This window comes from Xenopus laevis, chromosome 9_10L (genome assembly GCF_017654675.1).
Source record: "Xenopus laevis strain J_2021 chromosome 9_10L, Xenopus_laevis_v10.1, whole genome shotgun sequence".
NCBI classification, from domain to species: Eukaryota; Metazoa; Chordata; class Amphibia; order Anura; family Pipidae; genus Xenopus; species Xenopus laevis.
In genome coordinates, this window is record NC_054387.1 from 52,726,536 (window position 1) to 52,742,845 (window position 16,310).

Consider the following 16,310-nt stretch of genomic DNA (forward strand, 5'->3'; position numbering starts at 1 on the left):
TCTGTTACCTTTTAAGAGGAATAAATAGCGGTTTACAAACTCCCAGGAGCCTCTCTGGAGGTTGTGATTTTTTTCGTCTTCAAAGCCAAAGCAGCTCATGAGCCAAAATTCCTAGAGTTGTAAACCCTTTAAAATGAATGAAAGCAAAATGACCCAGAGCGCTCTTCTGAGAACATTTGCACTTTATATCGGTAAAGTTAATGGGCCTTTTCTAAACTATATCTTAATTAATCAAATGGATTTGTAACAACACCACCTGATGGTTGTGGTGTCAGCTGCAGTGACCTGTCAGAGATAAAACCAGGACTATATTTAACAGTTTCTTTGCTTTATGGAATTATGCTTTAATGAACCAAAGAAGTACATGTTTTTTTAAAAACTAGCTAGGGAAATATATACAGTTCTAACAGAACAGAACACTGCAAGTTCCAGGTCCAGTTTAGTGTTCACCTTTTAGATTGGCTTAGTAAAGTGAATATATAAGTTCAAAGCTCATAATAATAATATGGATTAGCTTTGCATAATTGCTACTGAATAGAGATGCAACTCCACTGGCTTTGGATAGGAATACTTTAGCAGAATATGACCTCAACATGAATCCAGAGCTGGATCCCCAGTGTCATCAATAGCCATCATATATTTATGGTGTAATACCTCCACAGAGTGAGGCAGTAACAGCAATCCCCAGGAACTGCATGAATCCTATAAAGGTTTGACGGGAGCACTCATGTATCACAGCAGTACTCACGGGTCTGTCAAGTCCCAGATTTTGCAGAATAAATATGCACTTGCTATGGCCAGTCCAGCATTAACCTATCCCTATGGAATGCATTTTAGGACATCATCAGGAGAACACACGCTCCTGCTTGCGCTCTCGTAGAGTATTAAGACTAGTCTCTTATTCTACTCACTTATCCAAAGAAACTGCAGTCACACCTCCGTGCTGCCCGCATTTGCTGTTGCAATCTCCCCCCACATGGCTCATTCATCAGCCCTCCCTCCTCTGTCCTCAGCCCTGCTTCCTCAGCCCTCATTACAAAATCCCTCCCTCCTCAGCTCTCTCAGCCCTCCCTCCTCAGCCATCTGTGCTCAGACCTCTGCTCGTAAGCAAGGCTGATAGCTGAGGAGGGAGGGCTGAGGGCTGAGGAGGGAGGGCTGAGGGCTGAGGAGGGAGGGCTCTTAAAGTTACAGGAGGCCGCTTTTTGACGCCCCTTGTAACTGCCCATTCACTGTCATCTTACAAGGTTAAGAGCTCAAAAAGTCAACAGCACACTGGTCATTTGGCCAGCTGTCGAAAGTTGGGGCAGAAACTTGATACAGCTCTGCCTAGAAGTGACCAAAGAAACATTACATGGCTAATGTTTAAGCCGAGCAACATTACAACTCATTTCTTTTCTCAGACTTAATTTTTCCTGTAGACAGTAGGCCCAAAATTACCAGCATTTATTATTTCATTATTTTATATAAAATATTATTTTGCCTCTTGTCTCTCTAGGGTGGGATAGGCAACCCCACACTTTACACCCCGCAGAAACTTGTATTCACCTCCCAGTGATGTTGCCCTGAATCAAAATTACAGGTACCTCTAATCTGGTGGGAGACAAATCTCTCAGCTCTCCGGGTGATACTGATTTAAAGGGGACCCATCACCCAAAAAAATTATTCCAAATCCTATTTTATCACGTTAGTCCAGGCCTGGATTTGTGGCTAGGCAAAAGGCAAAATTTTAGGGGCAGCATGCGCCTTGCCGCATTCTAGGGAGCCCTGGGTGCTCCGGTATTTAAAAGTGCAATCGTGTGCGCACAGTGCTGGCACTAGGACCACGCGGCCACAGGAGGGGGCACAAGTGAAGTTTCTGCGTTGGCCTCGGGCACCACTTGAATAAATCCGGCCCTGCGTTAGTGAAGCAAAATTAACTTTAATTACACTATATAAATTATTTGAAACGTGTTTCCTTCGGTCTGGGAATTCATAATTATAGTAAGCAGGCAGGAGCCATTTTATGGACACTATTATTAAAGGGATACTGTCATGGGAAAAATTTTTTTTTCAAAATGAACCAGTTAATAGTGCTACTCCAGCAGAATTCTGCACTGAAATCCATTTCTCAAAAGAGCAAACAGATTTTTTTATATTTAATTTTGAAATCTGACATGGGGCTAGACATTTTGTCAATTTCCCAGCTGCCCCTGGTCATGTGACTTGTGCCTGCACTTCAGGAGAGAAATGCTTTCTGGCAGGCTGCTGTTTTCCCATCTCAATGTAACTGAATGTGTCTCAGTGAGACGTGGGTTTTTACTATTGAGTGTTGTTCTTAGATCTACAGGCAGCTGTTATCTTGTGTTAAGGAGCTGTTATCTGGTTACCTTCCCATTGTTCTTTTGTTTGGCTGGGGGGGGAAAAGGGAGGGGGTGATATCACTCCAACTTGCAGTACAGCAGTAAAGTGTGATTGAAGTTTATCAGAGCACAAGTCACATGACTTGGGGCAGCTGGGAAATTGGCAATATGTCTAGCCCCATGTCAGATTTCAAAATTTAATATAAAAAAATCTGTTTGCTATTTTGAGAAATGGATTACAGTGCAGAACTCTGCTGGAGCAGCACTATTAACTGGTTCATTTTGAAAAAAATTTTTCCCCCATGACAGTATCCCTTTAAGACAAGTCTTGCATCTTGTTTGTGCACCAGAATGGGGGAGCTGATGTCCATCTCCATGCACTGGTTACACAACTAAATGGTGAAGAGACATGGGGAATGTAAGGAATGCAGTAGGGTTGCCAGGTTTACTTTTCAAAACCAGCCAAAATCTTTAAAAAAAAATAGCCAAAAAACATTTTAAAAGTAGCCCAAAAATAGCCCAAATTGTACACAAACAAATTGGGCTGTACACTAAGGAAAGTGAGCTGATCCTAGCATGCCATGGATCTGCTGGTGTTGTTGGTTCATGAATCCAGACCCACATATAGGTTTGGATCTAGTCCTTGGGGGCTCCAGGAAGGTAGGGTGTAGGAAAGAAGGAGCTGTAGGAGGTGAGGTAAGAAGAGAATGATTGGTAGAAAGAGGAAGGGGAGCTAAAAGCTGGGGTGCAGTGGCGTAACTAGATATTACTGGGCCCCACAGCAAATTATTTTTCAGGCCCACAAAATGTTTAGAGGTTGACTTGTTTCTCCAATATTTACTGAAATTGCATATGAATTAGGGCCTCGTGGGGCCCCTATACCTCCTGGGCCCCCCAGCCGCAGGGTCTGCTTCCTCTATAGTTACGCCCCTGCTGGGGTGACCTGCAGCAGATGGTGCTGTGGAGAAAAGGAGGAGGAGGCAGCAGCAGCAGCACTCCTAGGCAACAGTCTGACTTGGATTGAGGGAAACCAGGAAAGAACCCACCTCCTACGTAAAGCATTTTAGGACAACCTCAGGGGAAATCGCTCTGTTGCATGTGATCTCCTAAGCCAGAGGAATGCAGCATTGCCTGCTTTTTCTCTGCAGTCGCACCTCCGTCCTGGGTCCTCTGTCCTCTCTCCTCAGTCTTCAGCCGTCAGCCCTCCCTCCTCGGCCCTCAGTACAAAAGCTCTCCATCAGCCTGGCTTAGGAGCTGAGATCTGAGGAGGGAGGGCTGAGGACAGAGAGGGCTGAGCAATGAGCCACGAGTGGGTAGATTACAACAGCATATGTGGGCAGCACGGGGTTTGACTGCAGCCTCTTGTGACAAGTTAATATAACAAGAGGCGAGTCTGCATACTGCTTCATTAGGAGAACGTACGCAGGAGCATATGTTCTCCTGATGACGTCCTAAATTGTGTTCCGTACACCTCCTCCTCCATCCCCACTCTCACCACCTCCCACTGGCTGCTGCTGGTTGAAGCAGAGTAAAGAAGCTGGAGTCCGGAGGGAAGGGCAGGAAATAGGGCGGGTTCTTCCAAAACTAGACAAATTCCGTACATTGGCGGGTTTGGAATTTTAAAACCTGGCAACCCTGGAATGCAGTGACATCTAGGAAGTGCTGAATGGAAAGTGAAAGTAATTGTCTGCCCTGGGACAGGCAATAGTTGTTTGACAGCTGATTTTTAATTGCATTTACAACATGCTGTAATAAAAAATAGAATTTGGATTTCATGTTTAATTTGAAAAGGACTTTTATCATACAGTGTTTTATGCTTTTATGCTTTAATGCTGACCAGGAGGCAATTTTATGGCCCCCAGATACAAGCACATTGTTACTATTGTTACATTGTTACAGCGTCAGACTTGATAAAACCTATACTAAACACAATATAGCAAAGAAAATACAGCAAGTTTGCTCATAGCCTGTACATAGAGATACCATAAAATATGACATCCTAGGTATTCCCATGTACTATGAAAATGTTAATCCGGAACAGCCCCCTAAATTTGCTCATAGCCTGTACAGAGAGATTCCATAAATCTATGTCAGCATAGGTATTCACCTGTACTAAGCACAATTCAGCAGGAACTGACCCCTAAATTGTTATTGCTGGGTCCAGATGTGTGCACAATAGAAATGGGCCCCTGATCACACTGGGCTCCTAGTGTGAATGATCAAAGAATTGTGGGGGGAAGGGGTGCAGATTGTGGGGTCTGCTTTATAGAAATTCCCTTTTCCAAGTCACTTTCCTACCTGACAGCAAGTAGGTGGTTCCAGTGTGTAGGACAGGAGAGCTTGCTGTGTGCTTTGGGACCCTATTGCCCCAACAAGGAGGGTAGTGGATCCCAGTGGATCATTCACCAGATAGGGACCCAAGTGAGAAGGATAGGCTAATGAGAAGGGTTGATGGTTTCTAGCCAGTTGTGTTTGTCAGTATGAAAATTCCTGTACGGAATAGCAAAGTGACACCTTTTGGAGTGTTGGATTGCTGAGCCAGATGAGGACAGGAAATTCCAGGACTGGTGACAATGTATGAAACCCAGCCTAGATATCTGGCATAGGGAGTATAGCCCTCTGAAATGACAGATTTATGTATGCATGTGGAACATCTGCCTGAATAGCCTGGGTGAATTGTTTAACATTTGTATCTGTATGCCATGAACCCCTTGGATGTACAACTAAAACTTCTGAGTCGCATAACAAGTGTGGGACTTGTGCACTGCTGGCTGTCCCTCCTGACATACTTAGTTATAGGACTTGACATGGCCACAAAACAATCATGTAATTACACCACGTTGAAAAATCACCCAATGATCCCATGTTAGGGGGTCCCATAGACCACGTCTACTAGGATAATCTCCATCAGCCCATTCTTATTTTCACCACCTGAAAATCAGATTTTCAGGTGGGCCCTAGGAAATCCAGTCACATACTAGTCAAAAAAGATTCTCGCTGGTAAAACCCAAGGAAGCATTTCCCAAAATATATTCCCTAGCCCAGCTCTGGAATCAAACAGAATTATGTAGTAATGCTCCAAGATGTCTGTGAAGGTTCTCATTCATCTGTTTTTACATAAATGGCTTCTTTGACCCCTCTTTTGAAACAATCCACCTCCCTGTCCAGAATGTGTACTTGTGCTCTAAGATATATTTTATTAGGAATAGTATAAAGTGAGTCTATCAAAAGATTCTGGGTACTTCAGCACCTAAGGACCCAGCTGCTATTTGCTCTGGGTAAACTTTTTACAGTTGAACCCAGTGATGGACATTGGAAATCAAACTTGAACCCTTAAAAATGGATTATTTCCAGTGCTCGATCTAACCCTCGTTGTGGCATCGACCAGCTGCTAGAAACACCCTTGGTCTAACCCACACTCTGGAGCAGCTGATAGAATAAATAAAAAGTGATTATTGGTACAAATAACTTATTTTATTATAAATGCATATATAGGAAAACATTGGTGTATACATACATAAGTGTTCATTCCAAATTGCACCCTGATTTACCTTCTATATGAGCTTTTAGGAATATCTAAGAGAGCTAACAGGCATTATCCCCTAATCTCATTGTAACTGGTTTTCAGACTGGACCCCTTCTGCCACTGATTCAGGCCCACCAGAGGGACAGCCCCCCAGTTTGGGAATTACTGAACTATTCCATGTACTGGTATACTATATACTGGTATACTATCCCTATTTGGCTATTGTCTGATGTTACTAGGTACTACTCCTCACCCAGCCATCCTTTGATACCCAGAATGCAGCAATGTAGGGGTGAATCGGGCAGTGAATGTGTGCAGATGCCTGATGGGTCCTGGTCCAAACTGGTCTCTTTCCCATTGTGTTTCAAAGAATACAGCATGAACACCAATATTTATGATATCTATATAATCAGTGTTGGACTGGGGCACCGGGATACCAGGAAAAGTCCCGGTGGGCCCAGGTGTCAGTGGGACCTCATGCTGCTAAACTTTTGGCCTATTTCATGGCCATTCCTTATTTCTATGCGATCAAAGAGGCGAAATAGATGGAATAATTGATTATAGTTTAAAGAAAACAGACTAGGAGAATAGCGGTTGATTGAGGAGATGAAGAGTATTAGTACTGAGAGTGGGCCCATGGTCTAAGGTTTTATGGTGGGCCCCTTGTCTAAGGTTTTTGGGTGGGCCCCTGGTGTCCCAGTCTGACACTGTATATAATGCCCATGCTTTATTATGCTGGGATAGGCCATCCCCAACTGCCACACCCCACAGGAGCTTGTATCCACCTCCCAGTAATTTTGCCATGAGAAAAAATAACTGGCAATTAAAATCTGGTGAGAGGAAAATCTCTCTGGGCTCTGTAGGTGACCCTGATTTAATGCTGACCAGGAGGCAATTTTATGGTCCTTAGATACACACACATTGTTACCAGCCATCTTTATATCCAGTGAGAGACCTCTATCCTTCTCTACATAGCCATCTCTTTTCAGCAGAGCCCAATATCATAATTCTCCTTCAACAAAGTCCCAGAACCACCTATCTTTCTTTTTTCCCAATGCATCAATTAGTATAGAGAGGGGGTTTAGAATATCTTCTTGCTTGGAGATGACAATTACTTGTCTTTCTGTGTGATCCATGGGTTTTCTGATCTCAGTAAAGACCTTGGTGACTTGCTGCAGCCACTTTTTTATGTTGTTTTTCTTTTTGCTTTTGCAGCCCTTGATGTTTCTCTGCTGTTTTATTTTCCAGATGGATCAGGTTTTAGAATCATTGCTCACAGGAGTAAATGGGATTGTCACTGAGATAAATAAATGAATCTATATGCAGAAGGCTCCAGCAATGGATATAAAGAAGTCTGGTGATGTGGTTCTTTCAGATGAACCAAAAACTGCTGCTAAGAAAAAGCCCAGTAATACATCTCAGCATGTACAGAAAAGGCAGAAGAGACAACAGTGTTTAGTACAGGTATGGGATCCGTTATCCAGAAACCTGTTATCCAGAAAGCTCCGAATTACAGAAAGGCCGTCTCCCATAGACTCCATTTTATCAAAATAATCCAAATTTTTAAAAATTATTTCCTTTTTCTCTGTAATAATAATAATAGTAGTTTGTACTTGATCCAAACTAAGATATAATTAAGATATAATTAATCCTCATTGGAAGCAAAACCAGCCTATTGGTTTTATTTAATATTTACATGACTTTCTAGTAGACTTAAGGTATGAAGATCCAAATAAAACCCCAGGTCCCGAGCATTCTGGATAACAGGTCCCATACCTGTACTGTGTCATGTTTTGAGATGATTTAGAATTAGAAGAAAGACAGCAGAAATCCTCTGGGAGACATGGCAGTGAAAAAAAAAACAATCTGTCCTATAAGGTTTCCTGCAGCAGACTGGGGTTGTACCTGGACTGTGAGCCGCCGATGATGTCACAAAAAGGGGCAGGGTGACAAGGCGGGTGTGTATATAAAAAAAGGTAGTTGGAAGCCGTCAGACCAGCAGTGCAAGGCGTCCGCCACCAGCAACCGGAGGAACGAGGTCAGCCTGAACCCGCCAAAGGTAAACCCTTTGAAACACTTTCATTTTTTGATGTAACTGTTCCTTTAAGAAGTTGATTTTAGACAGTTCTCACTGTCTACCAATAGGTGGCAGCATATATTTATGTAAAAATGCTTTAGAGAGGAGAACTAAACCCTAAAGTTAAAAAACCTTACCCCCCACCCTACATAGACCCCCCTCCCTCCTCCCCCCCAGCCTAGATGCTACCCCAGGCAAATGCCACTTACTCTTTACTTACCCCTTCGTGCAAATTCTGTCCATCAGCGTTCACGGGCGCCATCTTCATCCGCTTCGGTACTCTTCAGAATGAGAATGGCGCTTCAGCAATTTTCGTGAGTTTCGGAGTATGCGCAGTTGTTGCTAAACAGAAATTTACTGCACATGCGCTGATATGCCGGCAAGCTCCTGCCCCACCAGGGAGTAGGTGGGAGATGATTTCTCGTGTGTATCCCCAACAGTTTGGGATGGAGTAAGCTAAACTATTTCAGATGGCAGTGGAGCTGATCAAACATAAACATCCTTGAATGTTGAGACCGGGGTTCCTATACTGCCTTGCTTGGAAGTTGGCAGGTTGTTAAGAATTCTTAAAGGGATATCAGAAAACACTGTAGAACTCTGTTGCCATCTAGAAAGCTCCAAATGGTAACAAAATGTGAAGAACAGCATTTAGTTGTACACAGAGCTTCTAAATGTCTAATAGAAGAATCTATAGTAGAAGTCTTGTGAGCAGGGCCCAGAGAACCAGCAGTTTTAGTAGAAACATGTTGGGCCTAAAAACCTCTAATAATCTTGAGGATATTAAAATTGGCTTATTCCCTGAAAAAGGTGCAGGGAGACAATTTCCAGCCATTAAGCCAGAAGGCCATGAGTAATATGTTTTACTTGCAGCAATCCTAATGTTATACTATTGCAAATCATTTTTGGGAAATATATTGCCACAGGTTCAGTGGCGCTCCACCAACGAGGTGAGTTGAGGCACTCGCCTCAGGCGACGTGGACCCCCCCGACCCCCGTCCGGCGCTCAAGGTGAGTGCCGTGGGGGAGGCTGGGGCGGCAAAATCATAGGTCGCCTCAGTCTGCAAATTGGGCAGGATCGCCCCTGCACAGGATGCAACAAATCTTTGCATTCCACCAGATGGGCCTGTTCTAAAACAAATCTATTCTATGTGTAGAGGGACCTGATTAAAACTCCTTAGATGCCAGGCAGCTGGACAGGCACAGGGCTGATCGGAGAGGGTGAGGACCTGCACAGATACCCAAAGAAACAGACAACTGGCATAAAAGTTAATATGTAACCAATACAGAAACATTGTATTGTGTCAATATCATCCAGCAATCAGAGATATTGAGCAAATACTGTAACACTTATCTAAGCCTTCATGCCTTGTAAAGAGAAGAAATGTTGTTGAGCAACACACCCTCTTTTCATGGAACGGTACCTTCCTTTGTCAGGGCCGCTAACACCAGGAAATAAAAATGCCCTAAGAGCCTTTACTCACAGGGGAATATTTATAAAGGTGTGTAAAATATGTAACGCCAAGACAAATTGTTAACGTTGGTGTAAAATAAATGGCGTAATGACAAAGTTCTGTTTGTGTCCTTTTGTGTAAATTAAGGCCATGTTTTTCCATTACAGAAATAATATACGAAAAAAAGATATCATGTATAAATGTACAGTATGTGTGTTACAGGCAAAAGCAGAAAGTTATGCCGTTATTCTACACTACCTGGTGTAACCCATTGAAACCAATGACAATATCAGGAGGGCAAGTCATTCTTGGTGTGAAAAGTGGTGCTAAATGTTATGTACAAACGTTTGTATACCACTAATTAGAGGAATGATTTGCGAATTGGTAGTAAATAGAGATATGTACCCATTTAAATTCTACAAACTCTGTAAAATCTTAGTGCTTTGGGGAGGGTAACATAACTATCATGGGCTTTTGTGTAGACAGAATATTTCATTTGCAGCCATCACAATTTGAGCAATACAATCATTACAGTTATATCATGGCATCTCTATATACCACATAGTTTGGATATCGTATGCATATGTCTTATCAGAGTATTGAACAGGCCTGTGTTATTTATGTTTATGTTATGTTGTTAAGTACAGGGTCCTATTGCCACCTCTAACTTGTGCAGCTGGATGAGGCATATATTGGTGGATTGGTAGAAGGCAGGAGGAGAGGGGCATCTATGTGTCTCTCCTAGTTGGCCCCTCATAAAATACAGTGCTGTCTAAACTGAGCAGGGAGACCTCTACCAATTATATGTGCAGTGCAGGGGATAAAGTTAAAAAAAAGTACAGGTATGGGATCTGTTATTCAGAATGCTCGGGACCTGGTGTTTTCTAGATATTGGATCTTTCTGTAATTTGGACCTTTATACCTTAAGTCTACTAGAAAAACATTTAGTAAGCATTACATAGACCCAATTGGCTGGCTTTGCTTCCAGTAAGGATTATTATATCTTGGTTGAGCTCAAGTACATGGTACTGTTTTATTATTACGGAGAAAAAGGAAATCATTTTAAAATTGGGTCTATGATGGCCTTTCCATAATATGGAGCTTTCTGGATAATGGGTTTCCAGATAACGGATTCCATGGCTGTACAAAAAACATGTTGAATTGTACCCATTTTTGCACTCTGCACAGTATCCGGCACATATATATTTTGTCATATTGGGCCAGATTTAATTCAGTGGGAAAAAGTTCTCATGGTTTATCACGTAAAAACTCATGGATGAGATTCAATTGGAGAAGAAAAAAAGTTTTTCCTAATTCAGTTCCAGTTTTTTCCCCATAGACTTTAATAGAGTTTTCATGTGATAAACCAAGAGATAAGTTTTTCTGAAATTGAATCTCATTCATGACTTCACGTGATAAACCTTGTTCTCACTAAATTGAATCTGGCCCATAGTTGGGTAGTCTTATGCATATGTGGTATCAATGTACATCTGAGAGTATTGTGACATTCATATGTATGATGTTTTGCCTTTTATGGCCAAGTGTAGAGAGAGAATATGCTCCAAATGCCAGTTTTTGTTGATTTTTAGAATCTTGTTAAATAGCTTCTGTTGCTTTCTCTATTCTTATGATGAAAACTCTGCCCCTAAGGATTAACCAGCATACAAGGTTAAGCAAAAGGTCAATTTTATGCCGTTATTTCTCTGACTTTTGTTTATTAAATATTTGCCCACCTATATCTGAGCTAACCATAACTCATGAAACTTAAGCACATCGGTTTGCGACTATTACTACAGTCCTTTTACATAAAAATATTTTTTTCATGTCATTGTTCCTTTACTTCATGGACAGTGAAAAACAAGCCACACCAGTTATTGTCATAACTTCCCAACGGCGTATGTGTGGCTCATTTCTGTACAACTGGAAAAACTGGTACAGGGCAAGGCCTATTCTGTAATTCATTCAGTTATGTTTGCTATGAAACGATCACATTAAAGCAGTCACTTTCAGAACTCAATAAAACTCTGAAGGTGTTACAAGGAACAGATCCATCTTGGGGCTACAGCGTGAACTAAATCATTTGAGAGCATAAAAGGCTTTTTTTGCCTCCCCGCTTTCAGTGATGGCGCTGGCTGATTTGAGGGATGAACTGAACTGCTCCATCTGCAGAGAGCTTTACATAGACCCTGTAATGTTGCCTTGTGGGCACAACTACTGCCAGGGCTGCATTATAAAAACATGGGAAAGTGAAGAAAGCCGTGAGGAAGTATTTTCCTGTCCAGATTGTCGCAGGAGTTTTATGAGAAGACCTGAGATTACAAGAAATCTAACCCTAAGGAACATAGTGGACAAGGTACGTTTAAACCAGAAGGAGAGTGGTATCTTTTGCACTTACTGTGTCCACTCATCTGTACATGCTTCTAAAACCTGTCTCTTGTGTGAGGCTTCTCTGTGTGTCACCCACCTGTACTGGCACAGTAAGTCCGAGAAGCATGTCTTAACTGAGCCAACAGCTGTCTTTGAGAGCAAAAAGTGCTCCATCCATGGCAAAGTCCTGTACTATTATTGCAAGGTGGATGGTGCCTGTATCTGTGAGTCCTGCTACTTGGATGGAGAGCATAGGGGCCACCAGGTGGAGAAGCTGAAGGAGGCCTCTGAGAAGAGGAAGGAAAGTTTGAGAAAGGTGTTGGAGAAACTGTGCCCAAAGAAAAAGCATATTGAGGAAAGAGAGCAGAGACTGGAAGGATACAAGAGACAAGTAAAATGTAAATCAGAAGATCAGACCAAAGAAGTCTCTCTCCTTTTTACGGATATAAGGAAACACCATGAAGCTCTAGAGAAACGAGTCAACCATGAAATCTCACAGTTGGAAGCAAATCTGTCACACCCATTCACTGATCAGATCAGGCATCTGGAAATAAAAAAGCAGAATTTGATCAAGAGGATCCATCAAATTGAGGAGTTGTGCAATATGGTTAACCCCATAGCAGTCATAGAGGAATGGAATTCACAAGGAGCTGCTCTTAGTTATACTGAGGAGGGAGATAATGAGGGCAGCAGAAGAGAAGAACTACTGGCACCAGATTTAGAGCAGATGGATCAGGTCTCAGAGACATTGCTTACAGGATTAAATGGAATTGTCAATGAGATAAGTACATTTATCTATAAGCAGAAGGCCCCAATCGCAGACATAAAGAAAGCTGGTGATGTGACTCAATCAGAAGGACGGAAAACCCCATGCTGCTCAGGAAAAGCTCAGCAAGAAGTGTCATCATGTACCAAAGAGTCAAAAAAGCAAACATTGTTTAGGAGCGTCTCTTGTTTTGAGGCCTCGTGCTGTGTGGTTCCACCAATGTATATGAAGAGGGCCACAGATTTAACTCTAGATATAAACACGGCTGCTAATAACATTGTTGTGTCTGATGACAAAAAAACAGTGTCATACTCTGAATCCAGCCAGGGTTACACAGACTCGTCAGATAGATTCCAGCAATCTCAGGTCCTAAGTAGCAGGAGTTTTGCTTCTGGCCAACACTACTGGGAGGTGGAGATCAGTGAATTGGGGGAAGTGAGGATAGGGGTGGCTTATCCCAGTATAGCAAGGAAAGGCTTTCAGTCCTACATTGGAGAAAATCCAAAGTCCTGGTGTTTGTACAGATATGAAACTTCCAATAAACTAGAAGAGAAGCAACAGAAGTTCTCAGGGAGACATGGCAGTAAAGAAACTAATCTGCCCTACAAGGTTTCCTGCCACAGACTGGGGGTGTACCTGGACTGTGAGGCCGGCAGTGTGTCCTTTTATGAGCTTTGTGACCAGATCAGGCACTTACACACCTTCACTGCCACCTTCACTGAGCCGCTGCATGCTGCATTCTGTGTGTGGGGTGATGCCTCTGTGACAATCCTTAGCTAGAGCCTGTATCCCAATAGAAAGAGCCATGGGTAACTAGAAGTTATTACAACAAAGGGCTTAATTTAAGGTGGGGTGAAGGGGGGCAATCCAGAAGCATGGGGTATAGGGTTTCCTTAGGCAGTACAGTATGATGGTAAAGCTTATTGCGTTTTAAAGCTTATTGTGTGCCCAGAACATTCCTTTTCCGTATACTAAATTTATACATATGGGTAGGAGCCGCCATGTTGTTTCCTTTAGACAGTACAGGAGGAGGCATTGATGTATTAAATGCACAGAATATGCTTACATGTATAGCTTGAATGAAATATTGCACTTACACATGCCAGTGTGCAGTATGTAGATATCCATACCCCAATGCCAAAAATGACCATTCTCGACAAACTATAAGGCATGCGTTATAATAATACGGCACACATTATATATCCACTATATGACATGCATTATATTTTCATTGTAATTTGTTGCTTGCCTATTGTTTTCAGGGTGTTTACTGGTGCCTCTTGTTTGGTCCCAGATGAAAAACTTATAAAGTAATTCATAATGTCATCCTGCATTTAAAATAAAAGTATATTCTTTACAGAGTGTTCTGACTTTGATTTTCTTGGATATATATGCAGTATCTGGGTGCTTTCAATAGACACTCTATATAATAGCCACATTTTGTTTTCTTTTTATTTGGAGTGCTACTCACATATCATTTCAGCAATAGGGTGCCACAATTCTTCCAATAGAAAGAGTTTGAAAGATATAATCACTGGGTGTGCCAAATCTTTGATTATAATTGCTTATCTAATACCCCAAGCTGGTGTTTCTGTTCACTTAAAACTGCACTGGCACGGGGTACTTCTGTAGGAGTTAATTTGCCCCAATCTTCTTCCGCTTTCTTCGGTCCTGGGCAGGTGCATGTACAATAGAGCAAGAAAGCTGTCTTTTTGTGTCTTAAAAGTTTGGATTTTTAATCCAAAGGGGGTACCTGCAAGGGGTACCTATTTAAAACCAAAGGCTATAGGTTCTTAGAGTGCAAACAGAAGATTATTACAGTTATTAATGTAGAAAAATGTTCTTTATTTAAAGCCAAGTTACAACCAGACATATGTAACCATTGCATGCAGGAAAAAAATAGGTGAGAGCAAATGAAAAAAAAATAATGTACATTATTAGCCAAGGGGTCAGTCAATTATAAGCAACTTTCCACTGTACATTTATAAGTATGATTCCATAGTTTATGCGGTGTATAAATGTTATTGCTATGGCAAGCAGTGGTACAAACAATAAAAAGGTTAAATGAATGTATTTTGGGAAATGGCTTAAAATCACATTTTCCTTTATTATGCAAGAAACAGTTTTGGTGTTAGTAACACTTTAAGTTCCTTTGTCCTGGGTGACACCCTTCACTCATACCCTATAGAAGGGAAAAGTAGCTGCAGCACTACGAATGTGCCATTTACCACTGATTGTAAACAAGGTTTGTTTTATATGATACAATACTATAATTCATCATTGCACTACATGTATGTTACAGACAAAGGAAGATTATTTCATACTTACCGTGATCTTCCTTTCCTGGACGAACTCCATGTCAGTACTCATCGGGATAGCCCCTCCTCCCTGCTCCCATTAGAAGGACCCTACCCAAGCCTTTAAAAAGCCAACCGCACCCACTTAGTGGTGTATTTGTAACAAGCTCTCAAATTACCAGGAAAAAAGGGTGGGCCGTACTGACATGGAGTTCATCCAGGAAAGGAAGATCACGGTAAGTATGAAATAATCTTCCTTTTTCCCTAGACAAACTCCATGTCAGTACTCATCGGGATGTAGCAATTTACGATTTTCCCAATGGGAGGGAATACACTTTAAGAAGAATCTGTAATCAGGAATGGAATAACACTGACTAGACAGTCCACAATCATGCAACCTCTATAAGTTAATATAGAGACACCAGGTGAAAACCCCAGAATAAGTTGTCGAGGCTAAGAATAGGCACATATAGTATAGACTATGAGAGAGAGAGAGAGAGAGAGGTGTTAGCCCACTGTCGGAGTGAGGAACAAGTGAGTTCAATAACAACCACTTCACCCTTCCAGAAGAGAGAGAGAGAAAGAAAGACACCTCTGCACATGGCGAATTCTGCAAGCTGAAATATTTACTCTCCTACTCACCAAGGAGCATCCATCACATGTATGAACCAAGTCTCAGTGCAAATTGCAAGGTACCTGTAAGAAACACTTGGTAGGAGTAAGAACCCAGAACAGACCCATTGTAGGTATGACCTGTTTAGAATAAAACAACAAGTGCTGGGTATACAAATTACCACGAGGCACACGAGGCATATACCATAAACATCTACGTATCAGAATGCCTAAAATCCTAAAAGAACAGGGACAAGGGCACCCGAGACATAAAACTGGGTTACAATTCCTTACACGGTGTAAGGTCCTGTGTTGAGGTAGACTCAATTAACAGTGAAAACCAGAGCAACTACTGTACCTAAGGAATAGAGCCCTTGTTGGTTGACCCAACCTAGTCTTATGAGAGTTATAACTGGATACTCCTAAGGTCACAGATCCAAAATAACCCCAGTGAAGCTAAAGGGAAATCCCATGACTCATGGAGGCATGCTGGGTTATATATATCAGAAGTGGCACATCAATGTGAATCAGAGAACAAACAAGGCTAATAGAAGTGTCACATCTGGAAAGTAACCTGGACAGAGAGCCCTGTGAGAAGGTACAATAGACCCAATTCTCAGCCAGTGTAAATGTAAATCCCCATAGTATAGGAAACAATGTGATAGACATGGACAAAACAAACAAACACGTCCAAACATCTTGTTTGAAGCTAGACAGACTTGCAGGACAGATACTTAAATATCCTCAATTCATTCAGAATGAAATGAATAAGGCTGGCAGATGTAGGAGAATGCACTCTACTGTAATAACTGCAAACATCTCACATAAGGGAAGACTATGATCCTGCTCAGGAGAGTCAAGTAAGTTACAGCTTG

At 41.9% G+C, this 16,310-nt stretch overlaps 1 protein-coding gene across 1 annotated transcript; it reads left to right on the plus strand.

The window, feature by feature from the left end:
- The first annotated feature begins 10,857 nt into the window (after positions 1-10,857).
- On the plus strand, positions 10,858-13,883 carry LOC108701187 (E3 ubiquitin/ISG15 ligase TRIM25). The gene has a single exon (XM_018235487.2). It carries the CDS (start codon positions 11,516-11,518, stop codon positions 13,304-13,306), a length of 1,791 nt encoding a protein of 596 aa, XP_018090976.1. The 5' UTR covers positions 10,858-11,515; the 3' UTR covers positions 13,307-13,883.
- Positions 13,884-16,310: the final 2,427 nt, after the last annotated feature.

Bases quoted from the DNA above. Each gene is read 5' to 3' on its own strand.
- LOC108701187 (XM_018235487.2), top strand. From the start codon at position 11,516: ATGGCGCTGGCTGATTTGAGGGATGAACTGAACTGCTCCATCTGCAGA.